Source organism: Purpureocillium takamizusanense, chromosome 6 (genome assembly GCF_022605165.1).
Source record: "Purpureocillium takamizusanense chromosome 6, complete sequence".
In the NCBI taxonomy this organism is placed as follows: domain Eukaryota; kingdom Fungi; phylum Ascomycota; class Sordariomycetes; order Hypocreales; family Ophiocordycipitaceae; genus Purpureocillium; species Purpureocillium takamizusanense.
The window spans coordinates 1650978-1666143 of NC_063073.1; the positions used below are offsets into that span (position 1 = coordinate 1650978).

The window sequence follows — 15166 nt, forward strand, 5'->3', positions numbered from 1 at the left end:
CGCAAGCACAGCAGCCGTCTCGGCGCATACGTTGCCATTGGCGTGCACAGAGTGGCTCGCACATTTGCGTGACGCACCTCCGTCAATACGAGAGACATTTGGCACGTGCCCAGTGCAGCTTCCCGCTTCGAGGTGCCTTGGCTGGCTTGGCCAAAGCATCATGGAAGCGTCCTGCATTAGTTATCAGACTCGCACACGCATGAACATGACATGCAACAACGTGAACTGACAGCCATCAAGGCGCTCTCTCTCTCTTGCTTGCTATATACTTCGTACCAATCGTCCGAGGCATTGCTTCATGCCAGTCCTCAAAAGCAAATCCAGGTCTCAGCCCTATCAAAGTGATTGCAACCTCAGGGGTAAAATCCCAGACTCCAAGCTTAGGCCGGCTTTTGCTGCCAGAAAACGCCGCCGGATGCTGCCATTCAGCTCCGGATCATGATCGCCCAATACATTGTTGTACAAGTCGTCTCTCCCTGTCATCCCCATCCGATCCGGCAACATACGCCCACGTTTGCGCCATCTCGCTCATCGCTAGTCATGGCGAAAGAGCATCGACAAGCCCAATTGCTGAGACAAAGTGTCCTACCCATTTGTCGTCTCGTCTTGAGGCAGAGTCCGGCTAAGCCCAACCTCAGCCCACCACTCGTCTGGGATGTCTTCACGTCGCGCGAGGCTGCGCACGATGCGCTGCATGCCCGACCAATCTTCTTCGCCACCCGATGTAGCCCCCGACGTCACACCCGACGCCCCGTTGCTTTGGCGTGGCATCGGCGACTCGTCTCCTTCAGCCCGCACGCCCTCCGTCATCAACACACGCTCGGGGCCATCTTGCTGAGCCGACTGGTCTTGCGATTGGTAAGGCTGTGCTGTTTGCTCGCGCTGGCGTAGAATCCTAGCAATGCTGGCAGGCGGGCGAGGCACGTCGGCAGAGATGCTCGTAAACATGTCGCCGAACTGGGCGCCCAATTCGCTGTTGTTGTTGTTGTTGCTGTTGTTGTTGGCGGCGGCGGTGTTGCTGCTGCTGCTGCTTCTCTGGGGCTGTACAGCTCCAGGATGACTTCCAGACCCGTTCACGATGCTGTCGAGATTGTACGGGTTCGTTTGTCGTGCCTCATCTCTTCCACTTGGGACCCGCAAGCGCATGCCGGAGACGTCAATATTTTCCTCATCCTCGTCCATATCCGCGTCAGAGTGGCCGCAGTCAGAGTCGCACTGCCCATCCATTGCGGGTCCATCGATGATGTCAGGGGCGGAGGTGGGAGTGCTCGATGATGGGCCAGCGCTCTGGCTCTGCGACGCAGCAACCGAAGCAAATGAGGAGCCGGCGCTAGGCGGCTGAGGATCGGGAGTCAAGGTCGTAAGAAGCGTATCCCATACCTCCGGGCTGAGGCTGCGCTCGCGGTCGCCTAGGCCGTCCAGGCCGAACACGTTGCGCGCCATGGCGTTTCTCCGGTCCCGCGAGCTTCGCAGAAGGCGCGAGTTGTAACGTGGGGACGAGGATCGGGTATTGGGAGGCAGCACAGAACCGCCCGCTCTGGTCAAATCGTCTGTAGCTCCTGAGCCGCGCTGGGGGGGCCGGAAGTCGTATCCCCGGTCGCGCCGGTACGTCGTATTCTTTGGAGGCGTCAGTAAATTGTCATCAAGCAGCCACGCTCATGGCGGAGCGGGTTCACGACTCACAAATCGAGCGCGCGCAAGCCGTCGGGAATCGGCGTGCCAGAAACGCTGCTCCGCATCCCTGAGCTCTGCGTCTCGCTGCGCTAGAGGCTGACCGCCAATCTCGAGGCCAAAGATGGAGTTGACCTGGGACTCCGCCTGGGCTTCCGTCTGAGCGTCCAGGGCCCGTCTGCCCAGTACGCCGTTGGCCCATGGTCGGCCGAGTCGGGCCTCGCGAAACTCCTGGAGCGTTGGCCTCTGTCGTGACGCCGATTCTGAAGAAGAGACTGCATCCAACGGAGCGGGAGATTCAGCCCAAGGCATAAAGCTGTCCGGGTTCGAGCGAGGCAGACGCGGAGGCGCAGCACCATATATGCGAACATGGGCGGCGCGTGCCTGTCGGCGGTCACCAGAATCGGGACGCACTCGTCGGATGCTCGATCGAGGAGGAGACGATGTGCCATGCTTGTTGGCGGCCTTGGACGGGAGATCCGACTCGACTGGTGCAACAAAAAGTCTGTGCGAGAGGGCCTGGCATCAGCATGCGAGTTCAGAGCAGTAGGCCAGAGCTTTGCGAGTCGCAATCGTCACGTTGCTATTTTCGACATGCCAGGTCCACGAGCCACAGCCAAGCGTTTCAGACTTTGATGCAGCGGATCGACCAGAGTATTAGGTGGTCCACAGATCGCGCAGTTGAAAGTCTGAGAACAGGCCAACGAGCGTACGAGGTCACGGCCATGGACGGCAGACGCGGGGGGCGGAAAACTCACGGAAGACCCATGGTGAGTGTAGCGGTGGTGGAATGATCGCAAGGCCAGGCGCAGCGCGTCGCGTGCACAGGGCCAGAAAGTCGAGTCGCTACACGTCGCGTTCACGGTGAACGGAAAGTTTGGCGCGTAAAAGACGCCGGTCGGCTGTGTGAGATTACGGACGAGCCCGTACGAAGCACCGCAATTCCGATGCGGCCTGCAAACAGAAAAGGGAATTGCAATCGAGAGCGGCACGAGCTCAATAAAAGAACATGAAAGAAGCCACCGAATGTTGCGATCCGAAAATAGATGCGATCGGAGCGCCTTCGATCGGCGTTGTGACGGCGAGAGAAGTAAACAGGGGAGGCAACCAAAGCCGCGGCACGAGATGCGAATCGGGCGACAAGAGTGGAGAGGGAGGATCCTCGGAGATCTGAGCGGCGACGAGAAGGCGTCGCCGGCAGAGGTGGTGATGATGAACGAGGGGAGAGATCCAGAAGCCGGGGTGTGGTGGCTGGGTCGATAACTAGTAGGAAAGACGAAAAAATGGGGGCAACGAGGCGGTTGGAGGCGGGCGGTTGGATCTGGGGAGGCGTCGCAGAGTTTTGGTGTGGTTAAATGCGTTTGTCGCTCAGGCACCCGGGCCAGGTTGCCACTAGCGCCAGCAGGCAGTGATTCAGTAGCGGTCCGTTACCAGGTGACTGTCACCCATGCACCCGCCAGTGCTTTGCTGTCTTCGTGCCTGGCAGGGTGAAGTGTGGCTGAGGCGAACGTTACCAAAGCGCGACCCAGTACTGCTGTGGCTGGGGCACCAGCCACAATTCATCAACGAAATCTTTCTGAGACGTCGACAGTGAGGAAATCAACCTCTCTGATACCAGAGCCACACCAGCCGGCGCTCCAGCGGCCTGTCCGACAACCTCATCACACACATATTCGACCCTGATGAGGCCTTGCGCCCTGTGCCTATGCCGTCTGGCCCCCTCCAGGTAATCCACGGCCGGTAGTACCCTCCCCATGTGTCGCAGCCATGCCATCCGTCAGGGACGTGAGGCGGGCTCTGACCCACGTGAGGGCAGCCATGCCTCGCGCGAAACAGGTCTTGAACAAAGGTCGCAGCATCCGTCTAGGCCTGGAGCGTATCACGCGTGTCGTCCCGGAGGAGCAGAGCTGGGCCGGCGTCCATGTTGGCGGCACCAATGGCAAAGGATCCATCTGCGCCCTGCTGGCCGGCATGTTCAAGCTCGCAGGCATCAGCCACGGCGCCTTCATATCCCCCGCCATGCCGGAAAGACACAACGGCATCATGATCAACGATCGGTATGTGAACAAGCGCATGTACGAGTTGGAGCGTCAGCATGTCGAGGACGCCTTTCGCCGCGTCGCCACGCGCTGGGCATTTTCGTTGGGCGAGGACGCCGGGGACTTGACGCCCTTTGAGCTCGACACTGCCACAGCCTTTCGTGTCTTTGACAAGATGCACGTCAAGTACGGCATCGTTGAAGTGGGGATGGGTGGTGCCACGGATGCCACCAACGCCATGAGGCAAAAGTCTGTCACGGTCATCTCCAAGATCGACCTCGACCATCGGGAATATTTGGGCGACACCATTGAAGAAATCGCCAAGGTCAAAGCCGGCATCATGAAAATGGGCGTTCCGTGTATCGTGGACGACTCGAATACTGATTCGGTAATAAAGGTCTTGGGAGCGCATGCGGTCAGTATAGGAACGCAGATAAGCGTTTCGTCAAACGCCCTGCCGCTGATCGAAGAACTGGACTTGGAAAAGTTCAAACTGGAGGATTATGAGCTGCAAAACCTGTTGAGTGCGAGGCTGGCTTTCAGGCATCTGTTTCCCCACCTCGACGTTGACGTCAACAAGCTGCTGTCCATGAAGCCATACCTGCCCGGAAGGAAGGAATACGTTGGTGTGTCCGGGTTCACGGACGGTCTGCGCCAAACGTCTATTCTCGTGGACGGTGCGCACAACATGCTCGGAGTCGAAGCTCTGGCAAAGTATGTCGAGACAAGAGTGCGAACGAACGACGAGCCAATCACTTGGGTCATGGGGTTGTCCGCCAGCGAGTCAAAGCCCTTTGCGGAAATGATTGAGGCTCTCCTGAGGCCCCAAGACAACGTCGCGTTTGTCGAATACACTCAAGGTCCAACCGACCCCCCGGCTGTACCGGCTGAGCTAGGAAGTGGTGTCGCGAAAGTAGCTCTCAAAGACGAATCACAGCTCTATGACGGCGAGCCCGACATTGCCTCTGCCGTCCAGTGGGCATGCAGCAAAGCGGGCGAGGGACCGGTCATCGTGACGGGTAGTCTGTACCTGGTTCGGGACCTTTACCAGCTCGACGGCATCGAGCGGCAGATAAAAATTGGTACGAGACGACCTGGTCGTAGCCAGCTGTGGCACTATACTCAACTGTCGCAGCAGAGAGCCCTGACCGCCGAGGAGGAGCAAGAATATAAAAAGGCAAGACGGCACTGGCGTCTGTCGCCACTACGAAACCCAGCATTCAGAACAACGCAAGAGGAAGGGCCACCGCAGCGTCCCATTGTGTCAGATCGGGTGCGCGAGCTCCAGCGAACTGCAGCACACCACAAGAAGCAGGTGGACGGGTATCGAGCCGCCATTGCCAGTATTGAAAACGATTCGAATGAGGGAAAGGTTGCTGGGGCGAGCTCATCTGATCTGAGTGCGGTCGTCGACGACCTGAAGAGGCGGCATGCGGAACATAACAAGACATACAACAGCACAATGTTCAAACTCCGTGGTTACGTTGCCAATCCGGATCAGAAACATATGAGTCACGAAAAGATATACGGACGACCAGAAAAGCGCAGAGGGAGAATAGCAACAATTCTTGCACAGTTTGAAGAGGACGAACCCCAGGAGCAAGAGCACATGGCAGCGACCCCATCCTCAGGCACAGCGATTAAGAGTAAGATACTGCAACCATCTCGTAACGTCCTGGGCAAGAACTAAGGGGGGCTTCAACGAGAAGGCCAAACCAAAAAGCCAGCCAAGCGCTCAGAGTACGACAACGGGGCGTCTTCCGGCGACAAGGCGGCGGCGGATCGGCGGTGAGGATACCAAGCGCCCGTGGACAGGACAAGTCAGCGGGCTGTGTAATCGATTATAGCACTACTCTGAGGGAAACGGGAGGAACACGGTCGAGAATGCATCTGCAGATATCATACACTGTATGAAGTACGTTGGATAAAGCAAGCTCAAAAGACGCATTTCTCCCAAGCGTAAATAGCCATAGGCGGCGTTGTAGATGGTTTCATGCTTGTGGACTGATCGACTCCTCGGTAACAACGGGTGGTCTACGTAGTTACTTCGTACTTGGTAACCACTTTGCACCTCAACAAGGGCGCAACCCCACCACACGGTTCAACTTCTCCATCACGAACATGAACACACCCTGACAACCCACGAAAGGGGCGACACCATGTCGCCAAACCCATTGCCGTCGTCCCTCAGCGCGGCGGCCGCGCCTCCTACGCACCTCATCGTCGTCTGCTGCCACGGCATCTGGCTCGGCGGGCCGTCGGCGGGCCACGACGAGGCCGAGTGGCTCCTCGCGCCGTTTCAGGCAGGCGAGACGCCCACCTTTGTGCGGCACATCGAGGAGGGCGTGCGCGCGCACGCTGCCGACAGGGCCGACTCTGTGCTCGTGTTTTCGGGGTGAGTTGAGGTTTTTATCTCCTCTATGCCTGACGGCCTCCCCATGGGGCGGATGGAGAGAGGGGCCAACGACGGACGGACGGGCAAGCTAGATGGATCGAATGGATGGATGGAGGCATCTTGAATCGATCGCTGACAATCTCATGTGCACCCCCGGACGCACAGCGCCGCGACGCGTCCCGAGACGCAACTCTCCGAGGCGCAGAGCTACGCCAACGTCGCCGCGCAGAACCGCTACTTTGGCCATCTCATCCTGCCCGGGTCGGAGTCAGAGTCGTCACCCGCTCGCATCCTGCTCGAGGAGCGCGCCCTCGACTCCTTCTCCAACGTGCTCTTCAGCCTGACCCTCTTCCGCGCGCGCGTCGGCGCCTGGCCCGCCGCGCTCACCGTCGTGGGCCACGCCTTCAAGCGCCCGCGCATGGAGGCGCACGTCGCGGCCGTGGGCTTCCCCGCCGCGCGGACGCGCCACGTTGGTGTCGATCCTCCGGCCATTGGGCGCGTCCTTGTTGCTGCTGCTGCTGCTGCTGCTGCCGTCGCGACTGCTGCTACCGCTGGCAGAGACGCCGGTGGGGGAGCGGAGGGTGAGGATGGGGAGGGGGAGGACGAGAAGGGGGAGGACCCCCGCCACCACCCCGTGGTGCGCGGGATACGCAACGCGGAGAGGGAGTGGCGCGACGATCCGCACGGCAGGGGCGAGAGCCTCGCGGGCAAGAGGAGGGGGAGGAACGTGTGGGCGGCGTGGCAGGGGGTGTTTGAGCGCGACGTCACGGACAGAGGTGGGCTGGAGACGGTGGGTGAAGGGGAGGAGGAGAGGCTCGTCGACGAGGCGAGGAGGCCGTGGCTGTGAGATGGCTTGTGCTCAGATAGACTTCATAGAGAGCCATAGATCAGTTGATATTCATTACTTTTGTCCACCTTCCCCTATTGCCCATCGGCCAGCCAGCCCCCTTCCCCCTTTCTCTCTCTCTCTCTCTCTGTCTCCCTCACATCCGCGCCCTCGCGGCCTTGGTCCTCGGACCCTCCGCCACGACCCTCACCAGGAACTCAACCGCGTCCACCACCATCCCGCCGCTGAAGTGGTGGCCCACCCCGTCGTACACCCTGTCCTGGACCTCGAGCCCGCCGTCGGCGTACCACCCGCGCGCCGCGTCCGCGAGCCATGCCGCGAAGGGCGCCGTCCGCGCGTGCGGCACCAGCTCGTCCGCCCCGCCCGAGCACAGCAGCAGCTTCTTGCCGCGCAGGTGCCTGTCCAGCAGCGCGCGCAGGCGCTCCCGCTCGGCGGCGGCCGTGGCGGCGTGGGACAAGGACGTCGGCCCCGGCGGCGGCGGCGAGGGGGCGCTGCCGAAGAAGATGCCCCGCGGGTCGTGCCGTGAGAGGGACTCGGTGAGTGGCGGCGGTAGGTACTTGCTCCCGACGAGCGGCTCGCCGCCGGTGTCAAGGTTAGCCTTGGCGGCGCGGTCCGTCAGGAGGCCTAGAGGTTATCGTCGTCAGTTTTCACAAGGGTTCTCATATGTAACAACGTCAGCGTCCCCAATTCCCACCTCCACGGCTCTTTGACGCAGCCACCGTTCCTCAGAGCCATGCCCGCCCAGTCCGTGACCACGAAGAGCATGTGCGTATAAACCGACGAACAGCAGCACCGTCGTCAAGTGGGTGGGCGAAGGGTGGGTGAAAAAACTCACCCAGGAGATCCGGACACCCGATAATCACCACCGCCGCGTCCAGGCGCTCCTCGCCCACGACGGCCTGCCACGCCGCGTGCCCGCCCAGGCTCCATCCCAGCGCGACGTGCGCATCCACGGCCGGCCTGCCGACGTACGCGCCGACGAGGTCCATGAGCGCGCTCACGTCGCCCGCGGCCCCGCGCACCGCGCCCGCCATGTCCACCGCGTGCTGCGCGTTGCCCTCGGCCCACGCCGCGTTGGCCTCCTCGCTGACCAGCCGGCTGCCGTGGTTGGGCATGTCAAACGCCAGCGCGATGAGCCCCCGTGCGGTCGGTCTGCTGCTGCTGCTACTCGTGCTGCCGCTCCTGGCGACGGCGGGAGACAACGCCTCCTCCGGCGGCTGCCGTCTCGACTTCCACGCGTGGACCGCGCGCTTGGCAATATCCGCCATGCGCGCCCTCGTCCGCGTCCGCGGGTGTAGCAACCACAGGCAAGTCACCGGCGTGGACATGTCCGCGGGCAGCTCGTCGAGCCCGTATACATCGACGAGCAGGCCGGCCATCGGGATTGTCCTCATGGAGACATCAGGCGCGGGCGGGAGGCCCCTGGTGGAGTAACCGTCTGCCATGGCGTTGGTCTGCGATGAAGGGGCCTGTGTCTCCAGCGATGATGCGCGAGAGAGGGTTGTGAACGTTCGACCGAAGATGAGAGTTGCGTTGATGTATACCATAGTGACTGGCGGTGCTGTTTCGGAGGTCGATCTTGTGTGGGGTGCAGGGTAGTCGCGCCGAGCATCGAAGCTACACGTGGTTTCTGGCACCTATCGCTGGACTCTCGGCTCAGGGTATCTCTTGTGGATGGATCAAATAGGTAATTATGTACTTGAAGAGCTTCTCCGGAACTCTGCGGTGCCACTATTCCACGCCATGCAGGCGGCTGATTGAGGTTGCTTGTTCAACAACCTCACTGCCACCAGACCCCTCCCAACTCGCCCTTCTCTCATTCATTTCAGCGCAGGCAAAACCATACAGGATAGACGACAAATGAAATCATATCAGCTTCGCAATGCTCCCAAGACAAGTTGCAACACGCTTGCCTACCCGAACGCCAGCCCGCGACTCTCGCCGCCCGTCACAGCCGCTGATGCGCAGCGGATCCCAACCCGTGACAAACCATGCTAGTAGTAGTATCTGTTTTTTTGCTCTGATTGCCGTAATCCTCGCATTCTTCCCCAGGCCAGCGGCCACTCTTTTCCGTGTCCAGCGTCTTGTAGATGAGAATGACACGTCGTCATGTGTGACGACTGCCAGAGTACAATATGGCAAAGTACTGCCACGTGTGTCGTTGGCAGATCTTAGTCCACCTTCCAGTGGTCTTGCTCGTCGGTGCCGAGGTACAGCTCGACCCCGTAGAGGACCATCGTCAGGCCAACGTTGATCCAGCGCCAAGTGCTGCCGCCCACGTCGCCGCCACGGAGCGTCCAGCCGTCAGGGCCATCGCTTGTGGAAAAATGCTGCAGCAGGAGGCTCGTGTACACGGCAACCAGGATGGAGGGCGAGAACCAGCTGAGGATGCCAAGGACCTTGTTGGCCGTCTCCGAGTCCTCTAGGTCGGGCTCCTGCATCAATGCGCGGGCGCCCAGGTCTCGCACCGACGGGATGATGCGTGTTGCCGAGTAGAAGACGAGCAGGCGATAAGCGAGGGAGATGATGACGGACGGAGTGATAGTCTGGAAAGCGGCGTAGAGAAGCGTAAGAGAGGAGTGGATGGCGGAGGGGAGCGACCCGAGGATGTGGAGCAGTGTCGAGTACGAAGCCATGATGATGGGCGGTAACGGTGGGATCTCAGGCTGTGTGGCTCCCTCATCGGCACCACCCGCGCCGGCTGAGGGCAGGTAGTCGGTGAATATTTGGTAAACGCAAAGCACGACGTAGGCAAACAACAGCGAGCTCTCGACAGGGTTCCCGCGCCCGCTACCGATGCCGTAGGCGCACAAAAAGACGGCCGTAGTCATGGTCGCGCCGATGAGAGTGGCGTCGATGTTGCTAATCTGGGGGAACTGGGCGACCCTCCAGAGGAAATAGACGGCGCTCGCGATGATGGAGCCTGAGAAGGCGAGGAGGATTATCTATACACACAAGTCAGCCTAACTAGAGGTCAGAATTCCATGGCACCATCGTGGACTCACGACCCAGGTGTCGCTCCTCCCGCGGTTGACAAGCCAGCGCGTGATCTGGCCGACGGCCTGAATGACGAGCAGCGTGCAAAAGCCCTCGAGCAGCTGGAAGACGGGTCCCGAGTAACGCAGGACTTTGTCCCAGCTGCCTAGCATGACAGTCTCGAGCAGGCCATCCTTGCCAAAGACCCATTCGGACCAACTGGTGCTCTTGGAGTGCAATAGCCCGCCCAGGGTCCTCTCAACCCAGTTTGTGGTGCCGGCGTCGACGGCAAACTGGCCGAGGGCCCAGATCATGAGACTCGGGATGACGATCCACTGCGACAACCGCAGCGTGGTGGAGACGGCCCAGCCGACGCGGGAGCGGTCGGGGGTCACGAGCCGGATGGCCGAGTAGGCGAGGTAGTAGATGAAGAGCGAGAGGCTGTAGGCCAGCCCGCTGTCGCGACCGCCGACATCGAAGACGACGGGGATAGAGAGAACGATGCTGAAGAGGAAGACGGTGCTCAGGAGGACGCTGAAGAACCACCACATGGGTGCGGCGGTGCGGCGGGGCGGGTGCCGTGCCGGAGGATCTTTTGATAACGTCGAGCGCTGTACCGATGCGCGGAGTCTGTCTATTGTCTGCTCGCGGGCGGCAGTGGCAGCGGCACCGACAACCGGAAGGTCGAGAATGGGGAGTGCCTCGAGCGCGTCGCACCCCGTGACGGCTGGCGCTCTCAAGCTATGCGGTCGGTTGAGGCGGCCTCGTCGTCGGGGAGGGGAGGGGGGAGGTGCGAGAAGAGCGTGCTGGGGGCGCCGCTCGCTCGGATATAGTCGCTTGTCGGTGATGCGCGGGTCGATGGCGGTCGCGGGCGCAAACAGGCAGGCAGGCGGGCGGGCAGGCGGGCGGGCAGGCGGGCGCGTAGGCAGGGTCTGCGACGGGCGAGGGGTCAGGGCAGCTGTTGGCGTCGCGGAATGTGCATGCGTGGTAAAGCCGGGAGTGATGTTGCGGTGGTGCTCGATAATAGTAGAATATAAGTTACTACGAAGTATGGTGGTTGGTTCAGGTGTAGGTAAATGCTGGAGTCGCACGCAGCAGCACCTTCCCTGTTATTATTTTTTCTCCCCCCTGCGGAATCGAGGTTCCCTTCAAGGCTGTGGATTTTCTGGGGCGCGCGCCCACGGTGGTGCTACTAATAAGACTGTGAGGTGTCCACTGCGCTCGCTGCCCGTGCTGCGCTGTGCTGTGCTGGCAGCTCCAGCTAGCCCAGGTGGCCGCTCCAGTCCAGCTGCAGCTTCTTGTGGCGCGCGCGCGCGGGGGGGGCTGTCTTATCGGGAAGCCTGAAGCGCTTTTTTATCTGCACGTGCGAGACGAGACCTTTTTGTTGTGCCAGTTGTTGGCCCTGCCAGCAGCGGGCAGCGCAAAGACGCATTGGATGTCTTGCAATGTCTCACCGAACGCTCGGGCTGGGTGGGCTGCCTTGCTGGATGGGTGGCTTCGCGTGGACGACGACAAAACACGGTGGTGAGTCGTGCGTCACGACGACAACGCGAGGCAGCGCTGATGTTCAGTCGTCGGTGACGTGACGTCGGCGCGCGTTGTACCTAATGGCGCACACACACACGTCCAGGATGATGCAGCGGTTGGGAGATGCGCGGTGTGCCTGCACCTGCGTCAGGTAGTCCAGATCCGACGAATGGTCGCGTGGGCGGCTGCAGCTCGCTGGTGGTGGTGGTGGTGGTGGTGGTGGTGGTGGTGGACGCTTATTATTTTACCAGGCAGCCCGGAAATTTGCCCGTTGGAGAGCGAGGCCGTTGTAGTGGGCCGACATGGCAGCTCAAGCGCCTCGAGCTGCTAACTCTGTAGCTCCAGTGGAGGGAGGCTCGATAGCTTCATCACCTCAGTGCTATCTGTGCTCGAGCTCTCCCGCCCCAGGCAGGACAGGTACCTAATAAAAGCCAGCTTCAGGATCGGCGTTTCGCTGCAATTGTTGGTGCGCGACAACAAGATCGAGCAGATGTACCTATCCACTTGCATTAGGTCAGCGGTCATGAACGGCGAACGAACCGCCGCCCCTGCAGGGAACAAGAAGCCAGGATGCGGTGCGAGGGGAAACGTCGCTCGCTCACTTGCATACCTCTTCTCCTTGAGGTGCGTGCGAAAATTGCCAAGGTATAAACACTTTATTAGAATCGTAGTACTGCTACCTAGTAGACACGATTCATGCCTGCGCAGAACGTCCCTTGTAGCTTGTTGACAAGTTGACAGTATCTCTCGATACATCAAGGCCGTCATCAGGCATCACAATTGCACATCAATTTCTCATCACCCCGTGTCCGCAAACGGGCCCCCCGTCTGGTACGGCACTGGAGGCGGGGCCGTGAGCTTGCCTGCCCCCCCCCCCCCCCGGCCGGCCGGACAATAACTACAGTATACATGACAAATGCTATATACATGCCACAACTCCGACCCCCGTTCCGATGAAGATAAACGCCGGCTCGCTCGTCCGACGACCGTCTTTTACAAAACTTCATACGCGACCAACGCGGGCACAGTGTTGCATTCCACGCCTGTTCATGGGGTGTTGAGGTGCGCACACACACACCTACGGAAAGACTTCACTCATTACCTTAGTGGTGGGAGTCCGTCCACCTGTTGGGCTGGACCTCGGCGAGCGGCTCCCGTGGTCCCCCCGCCCCCCGCATCCACCAACCGCCTCTCCGGGCGGCCGGCTACAACATCGATCCCGCGGCAGTGCCTGTGCCTTCCGGTCTCGCCGGTTCTGCAGAAACAAAACAAATATAAGCATAAAAAGATCCTGCATCCATCCAGCGCTGTGCCGCCAAATTGCAAAGCCGTGCTTCGACATTGTTCCGTGATAAATCCACGGGCACTGGACAGCCAAGGAACAAGCTCAACAACTGATTAACTGGACGCAAATGGTGGCATCAAGAACAGCCGAACAGCCGCAGCCGCAAAGTACATACCCCGACTTCCCCACTCCCCTCCGCCGTCTGCGTCGTTCGCAGAAATACTAGGTATGATATCAGCTTTGGCCGACGAACACGCACGCCCTCGTTGCTTACAATTGCAGTCTCCCAACGTCCTCGAAAAGGCAAACCCCGAGGACCGCAACTGTCCTCAACGGCTATCACGGTTGTACTCACAAGGACTAGGCGCTTTGACATCACCAATCCTACCCCCTCCTTCTTCCGTCTGGAACAAGAGAATTCAAGAACAGAACCCCCCCCCCGGTAGCTGGATACAGCTTCAACGACTGCCAGTCCTTGAGGATCATCAAGTACTCGAAAATCGCGCATAATCATGTCGTTCGACGCAACTCTAGCCAAAGCCGTGCAAGATGGTGTCATACCCGGCGCCGTCCTCCTGGCCACCGACCGCTCAGGTATACTCCATCACATCAACCTCGTTTCCACCCCTGAACTCCCGCCATGTTGACGCAAGAGGCCACCAGGAAAGTTAAACTACCAAAAAGTCCTGGGCAGGCGAACGCTGAAGCCCGGCGTCGAGGACCCGCTGCGCCTCGACACCGTACTCACCATCGCGTCCATGACCAAGCTCCTGACCACGCTGTGCGTCCTGCAGCTCTCCGAGCGCGGCGTCATTGCGCTCGACGACGACGTCTCCGAGCATTTGCCCGTCCTCGCGGCGCTGCCCGTCCTGACTGGCTTCGCGGATGACGGGTCGCCGGTCCTCGTGAAGCGCGACAGGCCCATGACGATGCGCCACCTGCTCACGCACAGCTCCGGCGCGGGATACCTCTTTATGGACCCGCGGCTGAAGCAGTTCGTCGAGTACACCAAGCCCAAGAAACCCAGCGGGACCATCGATGAGCTCTTCGCGCTGCCGCTCCTGCACCAGCCGGGAGAGGGCTGGACCTACGGGTGTGGAATTACGTGGGCAGGCAGGCTGGTGGAGAAGCTGACGGGCCAGACTCTCGGCGCATACATGAACGAGAACATCTTCAAACGACTGGGCATCAGCCGCATCACGTTCTTCCCCCAACAAGATCCCGAGCTGCAAGGGCAAGTCAGCGACATGACATTCCGTCAAGACGACGGCGGGCTCCGGCCTGCACCCCCGGGCCTTGCCTTCTTCCCGCCGCTCAAGGACTGTCTCGGCGGCGAGGGCGCCTACGCAGACCTGCAGGATTACTTCAAGGTCGTGCGCTCGCTGCTGGTCGATGACGAGAAGCTGTTGAAGCGAGAGACGACGCGATTGATGTTCCAGCCGCAGCTGCCGACGCAGCAGTCACGGGACGCGCTCCGTGAAACGTTTGAGGCCGCGACCTGGGCCGTGGGCGACTTTTCGGGCCCCAAGGAGTTTGACTGGGCTTACGGCGGCCTGCTCGTCGTCGGAGACAAGCACCCCATTCGGAGAAAGGGGTACCTGTGCTGGAGCGGAGCAGCCAATCTCTACTGGGTGAGTGACACGACGCCTCGCGAGGAGCAGCGCTTGGCGAGTTGGATTGGCTGACACGGTCGTCTCGCAGTTCATTGACCGCGATGCTGGCATCTGCGGGGTCTGGGGCACGCAGGTTCTCCCCCCGGGCGATGAGACAGTGCGTCCACTGATAGGAGCTTTTGAGAGGCATGTCTATGCCATGGCTAATGAGGTGGTTGGTGGCAACCGGAGGATGTCAAAGTGGTGAATGCTGCGGTTCATGGCGCCAGGAGCCGTTGAGGCCTGACGCTGCGGACGAAGTACCAAGTACAGTATACTAATGTTCGAGCCAATCACGCGACTCCCCCTTCGTATACTAGCCTATTCGAACGACGCTTTTTGGGATGGGGATTATGCTGCTCAATCATGGTCTTGGCTCTGCACCGTAAGATAGTGCCTATGTACGAAGTATCACGGGACAGATGTTGGTTTGCGGGCCGGTGAGTTGGTCGACATCGTCGGTGACAAGACGTTGACGGCGAAGCCCGGACCTCCAGGGCCACCACCCCCCTGTGCCGTCCAGCCAGTAGCACAGAGGGCCAAGAAATGCCTAGACGGCACGGTGCGGCGACCGGCAGACCACTGCAGACTCGCGGGACTCGGGACTTCAGGCACGGCGACCGGCTTGGCTTGCTTTTGATCGACAAAGACGACGTAGCCAGCCGGCGAGTGCAATGGCACCAAGGCGCAGAGCGTTCTGCGATGCGCGTTTTGAGTTGCATCGCGGCATCTCGAAATCTAGCGTGTAGCCAGATAAGCTTAAAAAAGGACTTG

The 15166-nt window shown here is 60.4% G+C and overlaps 6 protein-coding genes across 10 annotated transcripts; 3 read left to right on the top strand and 3 right to left on the bottom strand.

Moving 5' to 3' along the window:
• Window positions 1-229: 229 nt before the first annotated feature.
• JDV02_006986 (uncharacterized protein) lies at window positions 230-2979 on the bottom strand. Of its 2 annotated transcripts, XM_047988426.1 has the most exons (3): window positions 2430-2979; window positions 1684-2176; window positions 230-1617 (listed from the first exon to the last, which is right to left on the bottom strand). In XM_047988426.1, the coding sequence occupies exons 1-3, from the start codon at window positions 2438-2440 to the stop codon at window positions 586-588; spliced, it is 1536 nt and encodes a 511-aa protein (XP_047844422.1). In that variant the 5' UTR covers window positions 2441-2979; the 3' UTR covers window positions 230-585. The 2 variants fall into 2 exon arrangements, with proteins under 2 accessions (XP_047844422.1, XP_047844423.1); XM_047988427.1 differs by having other exon boundaries at window positions 1684-2979.
• Window positions 2980-3268: 289 nt separating this feature from the next.
• On the top strand, window positions 3269-5745 carry FOL3 (Dihydrofolate synthase). 3 transcript variants are annotated; one of them, XM_047988430.1, is made up of 2 exons: window positions 3269-5356; window positions 5420-5745. In XM_047988430.1, the coding sequence occupies exons 1-2, from the start codon at window positions 3439-3441 to the stop codon at window positions 5500-5502; spliced, it is 2001 nt and encodes a 666-aa protein (XP_047844426.1). In that variant the 5' UTR covers window positions 3269-3438; the 3' UTR covers window positions 5503-5745. The 3 variants fall into 3 exon arrangements, with proteins under 3 accessions (XP_047844426.1, XP_047844425.1, XP_047844424.1); XM_047988429.1 differs by having other exon boundaries at window positions 3269-4792; window positions 4846-5745; XM_047988428.1 differs by having other exon boundaries at window positions 3269-5745.
• Window positions 5746-5830: 85 nt separating this feature from the next.
• JDV02_006988 (uncharacterized protein) lies at window positions 5831-6952 on the top strand (the record flags this gene model as incomplete). The annotated part of the gene is made up of 2 exons (XM_047988431.1): window positions 5831-6105; window positions 6271-6952. The coding sequence occupies exons 1-2, from the start codon at window positions 5870-5872 to the stop codon at window positions 6950-6952; spliced, it is 918 nt and encodes a 305-aa protein (XP_047844427.1). The 5' UTR covers window positions 5831-5869.
• A 136-nt stretch (window positions 6953-7088) lies between these two features.
• JDV02_006989 (uncharacterized protein) lies at window positions 7089-8539 on the bottom strand (the record flags this gene model as incomplete). The annotated part of the gene is made up of 2 exons (XM_047988432.1): window positions 7788-8539; window positions 7089-7576 (listed from the first exon to the last, which is right to left on the bottom strand). The coding sequence occupies exons 1-2, from the start codon at window positions 8497-8499 to the stop codon at window positions 7089-7091; spliced, it is 1200 nt and encodes a 399-aa protein (XP_047844428.1). The 5' UTR covers window positions 8500-8539.
• Window positions 8540-8606: 67 nt separating this feature from the next.
• JDV02_006990 (uncharacterized protein) lies at window positions 8607-10969 on the bottom strand. Its single transcript, XM_047988433.1, has 2 exons — window positions 9958-10969; window positions 8607-9897 (listed from the first exon to the last, which is right to left on the bottom strand). The coding sequence occupies exons 1-2, from the start codon at window positions 10477-10479 to the stop codon at window positions 9124-9126; spliced, it is 1296 nt and encodes a 431-aa protein (XP_047844429.1). The 5' UTR covers window positions 10480-10969; the 3' UTR covers window positions 8607-9123.
• Window positions 10970-12445: 1476 nt separating this feature from the next.
• Window positions 12446-14742, top strand: JDV02_006991 (uncharacterized protein). 2 transcript variants are annotated; one of them, XM_047988434.1, is made up of 4 exons: window positions 12446-12966; window positions 13023-13334; window positions 13404-14371; window positions 14442-14742. In XM_047988434.1, the coding sequence occupies exons 2-4, from the start codon at window positions 13253-13255 to the stop codon at window positions 14598-14600; spliced, it is 1209 nt and encodes a 402-aa protein (XP_047844430.1). In that variant the 5' UTR covers window positions 12446-12966; window positions 13023-13252; the 3' UTR covers window positions 14601-14742. The 2 variants fall into 2 exon arrangements, with proteins under 2 accessions (XP_047844430.1, XP_047844431.1); XM_047988435.1 differs by lacking the exons at window positions 12446-12966; window positions 13023-13334 and having other exon boundaries at window positions 13365-14371.
• The last annotated feature ends 424 nt before the right edge of the window (window positions 14743-15166 follow it).

Bases quoted from the DNA above. Each gene is read 5' to 3' on its own strand.
- FOL3 (XM_047988430.1), top strand. From the start codon at position 3,439: ATGCCATCCGTCAGGGACGTGAGGCGGGCTCTGACCCACGTGAGGGCA. The intron at 5,357-5,419 runs GTAAGATACTGC...TTCAACGAGAAG, and splicing joins CTCAGGCACAGCGATTAAGA to GCCAAACCAAAAAGCCAGCC.
- JDV02_006986 (XM_047988426.1), bottom strand. The intron at 1,618-1,683 runs GTGAGTCGTGAA...ACGCCTCCAAAG, and splicing joins GGCTTGCGCGCGCTCGATTT to AATACGACGTACCGGCGCGA.
- JDV02_006990 (XM_047988433.1), bottom strand. From the start codon at position 10,479: ATGTGGTGGTTCTTCAGCGTCCTCCTGAGCACCGTCTTCCTCTTCAGC. The intron at 9,898-9,957 runs GTGAGTCCACGA...TTGTGTGTATAG, and splicing joins GGAGGAGCGACACCTGGGTC to ATAATCCTCCTCGCCTTCTC.
- JDV02_006991 (XM_047988434.1), top strand. From the start codon at position 13,253: ATGTCGTTCGACGCAACTCTAGCCAAAGCCGTGCAAGATGGTGTCATA. The intron at 13,335-13,403 runs GTATACTCCATC...AGAGGCCACCAG, and splicing joins CCTGGCCACCGACCGCTCAG to GAAAGTTAAACTACCAAAAA. The intron at 14,372-14,441 runs GTGAGTGACACG...GTCGTCTCGCAG, and splicing joins GAGCAGCCAATCTCTACTGG to TTCATTGACCGCGATGCTGG.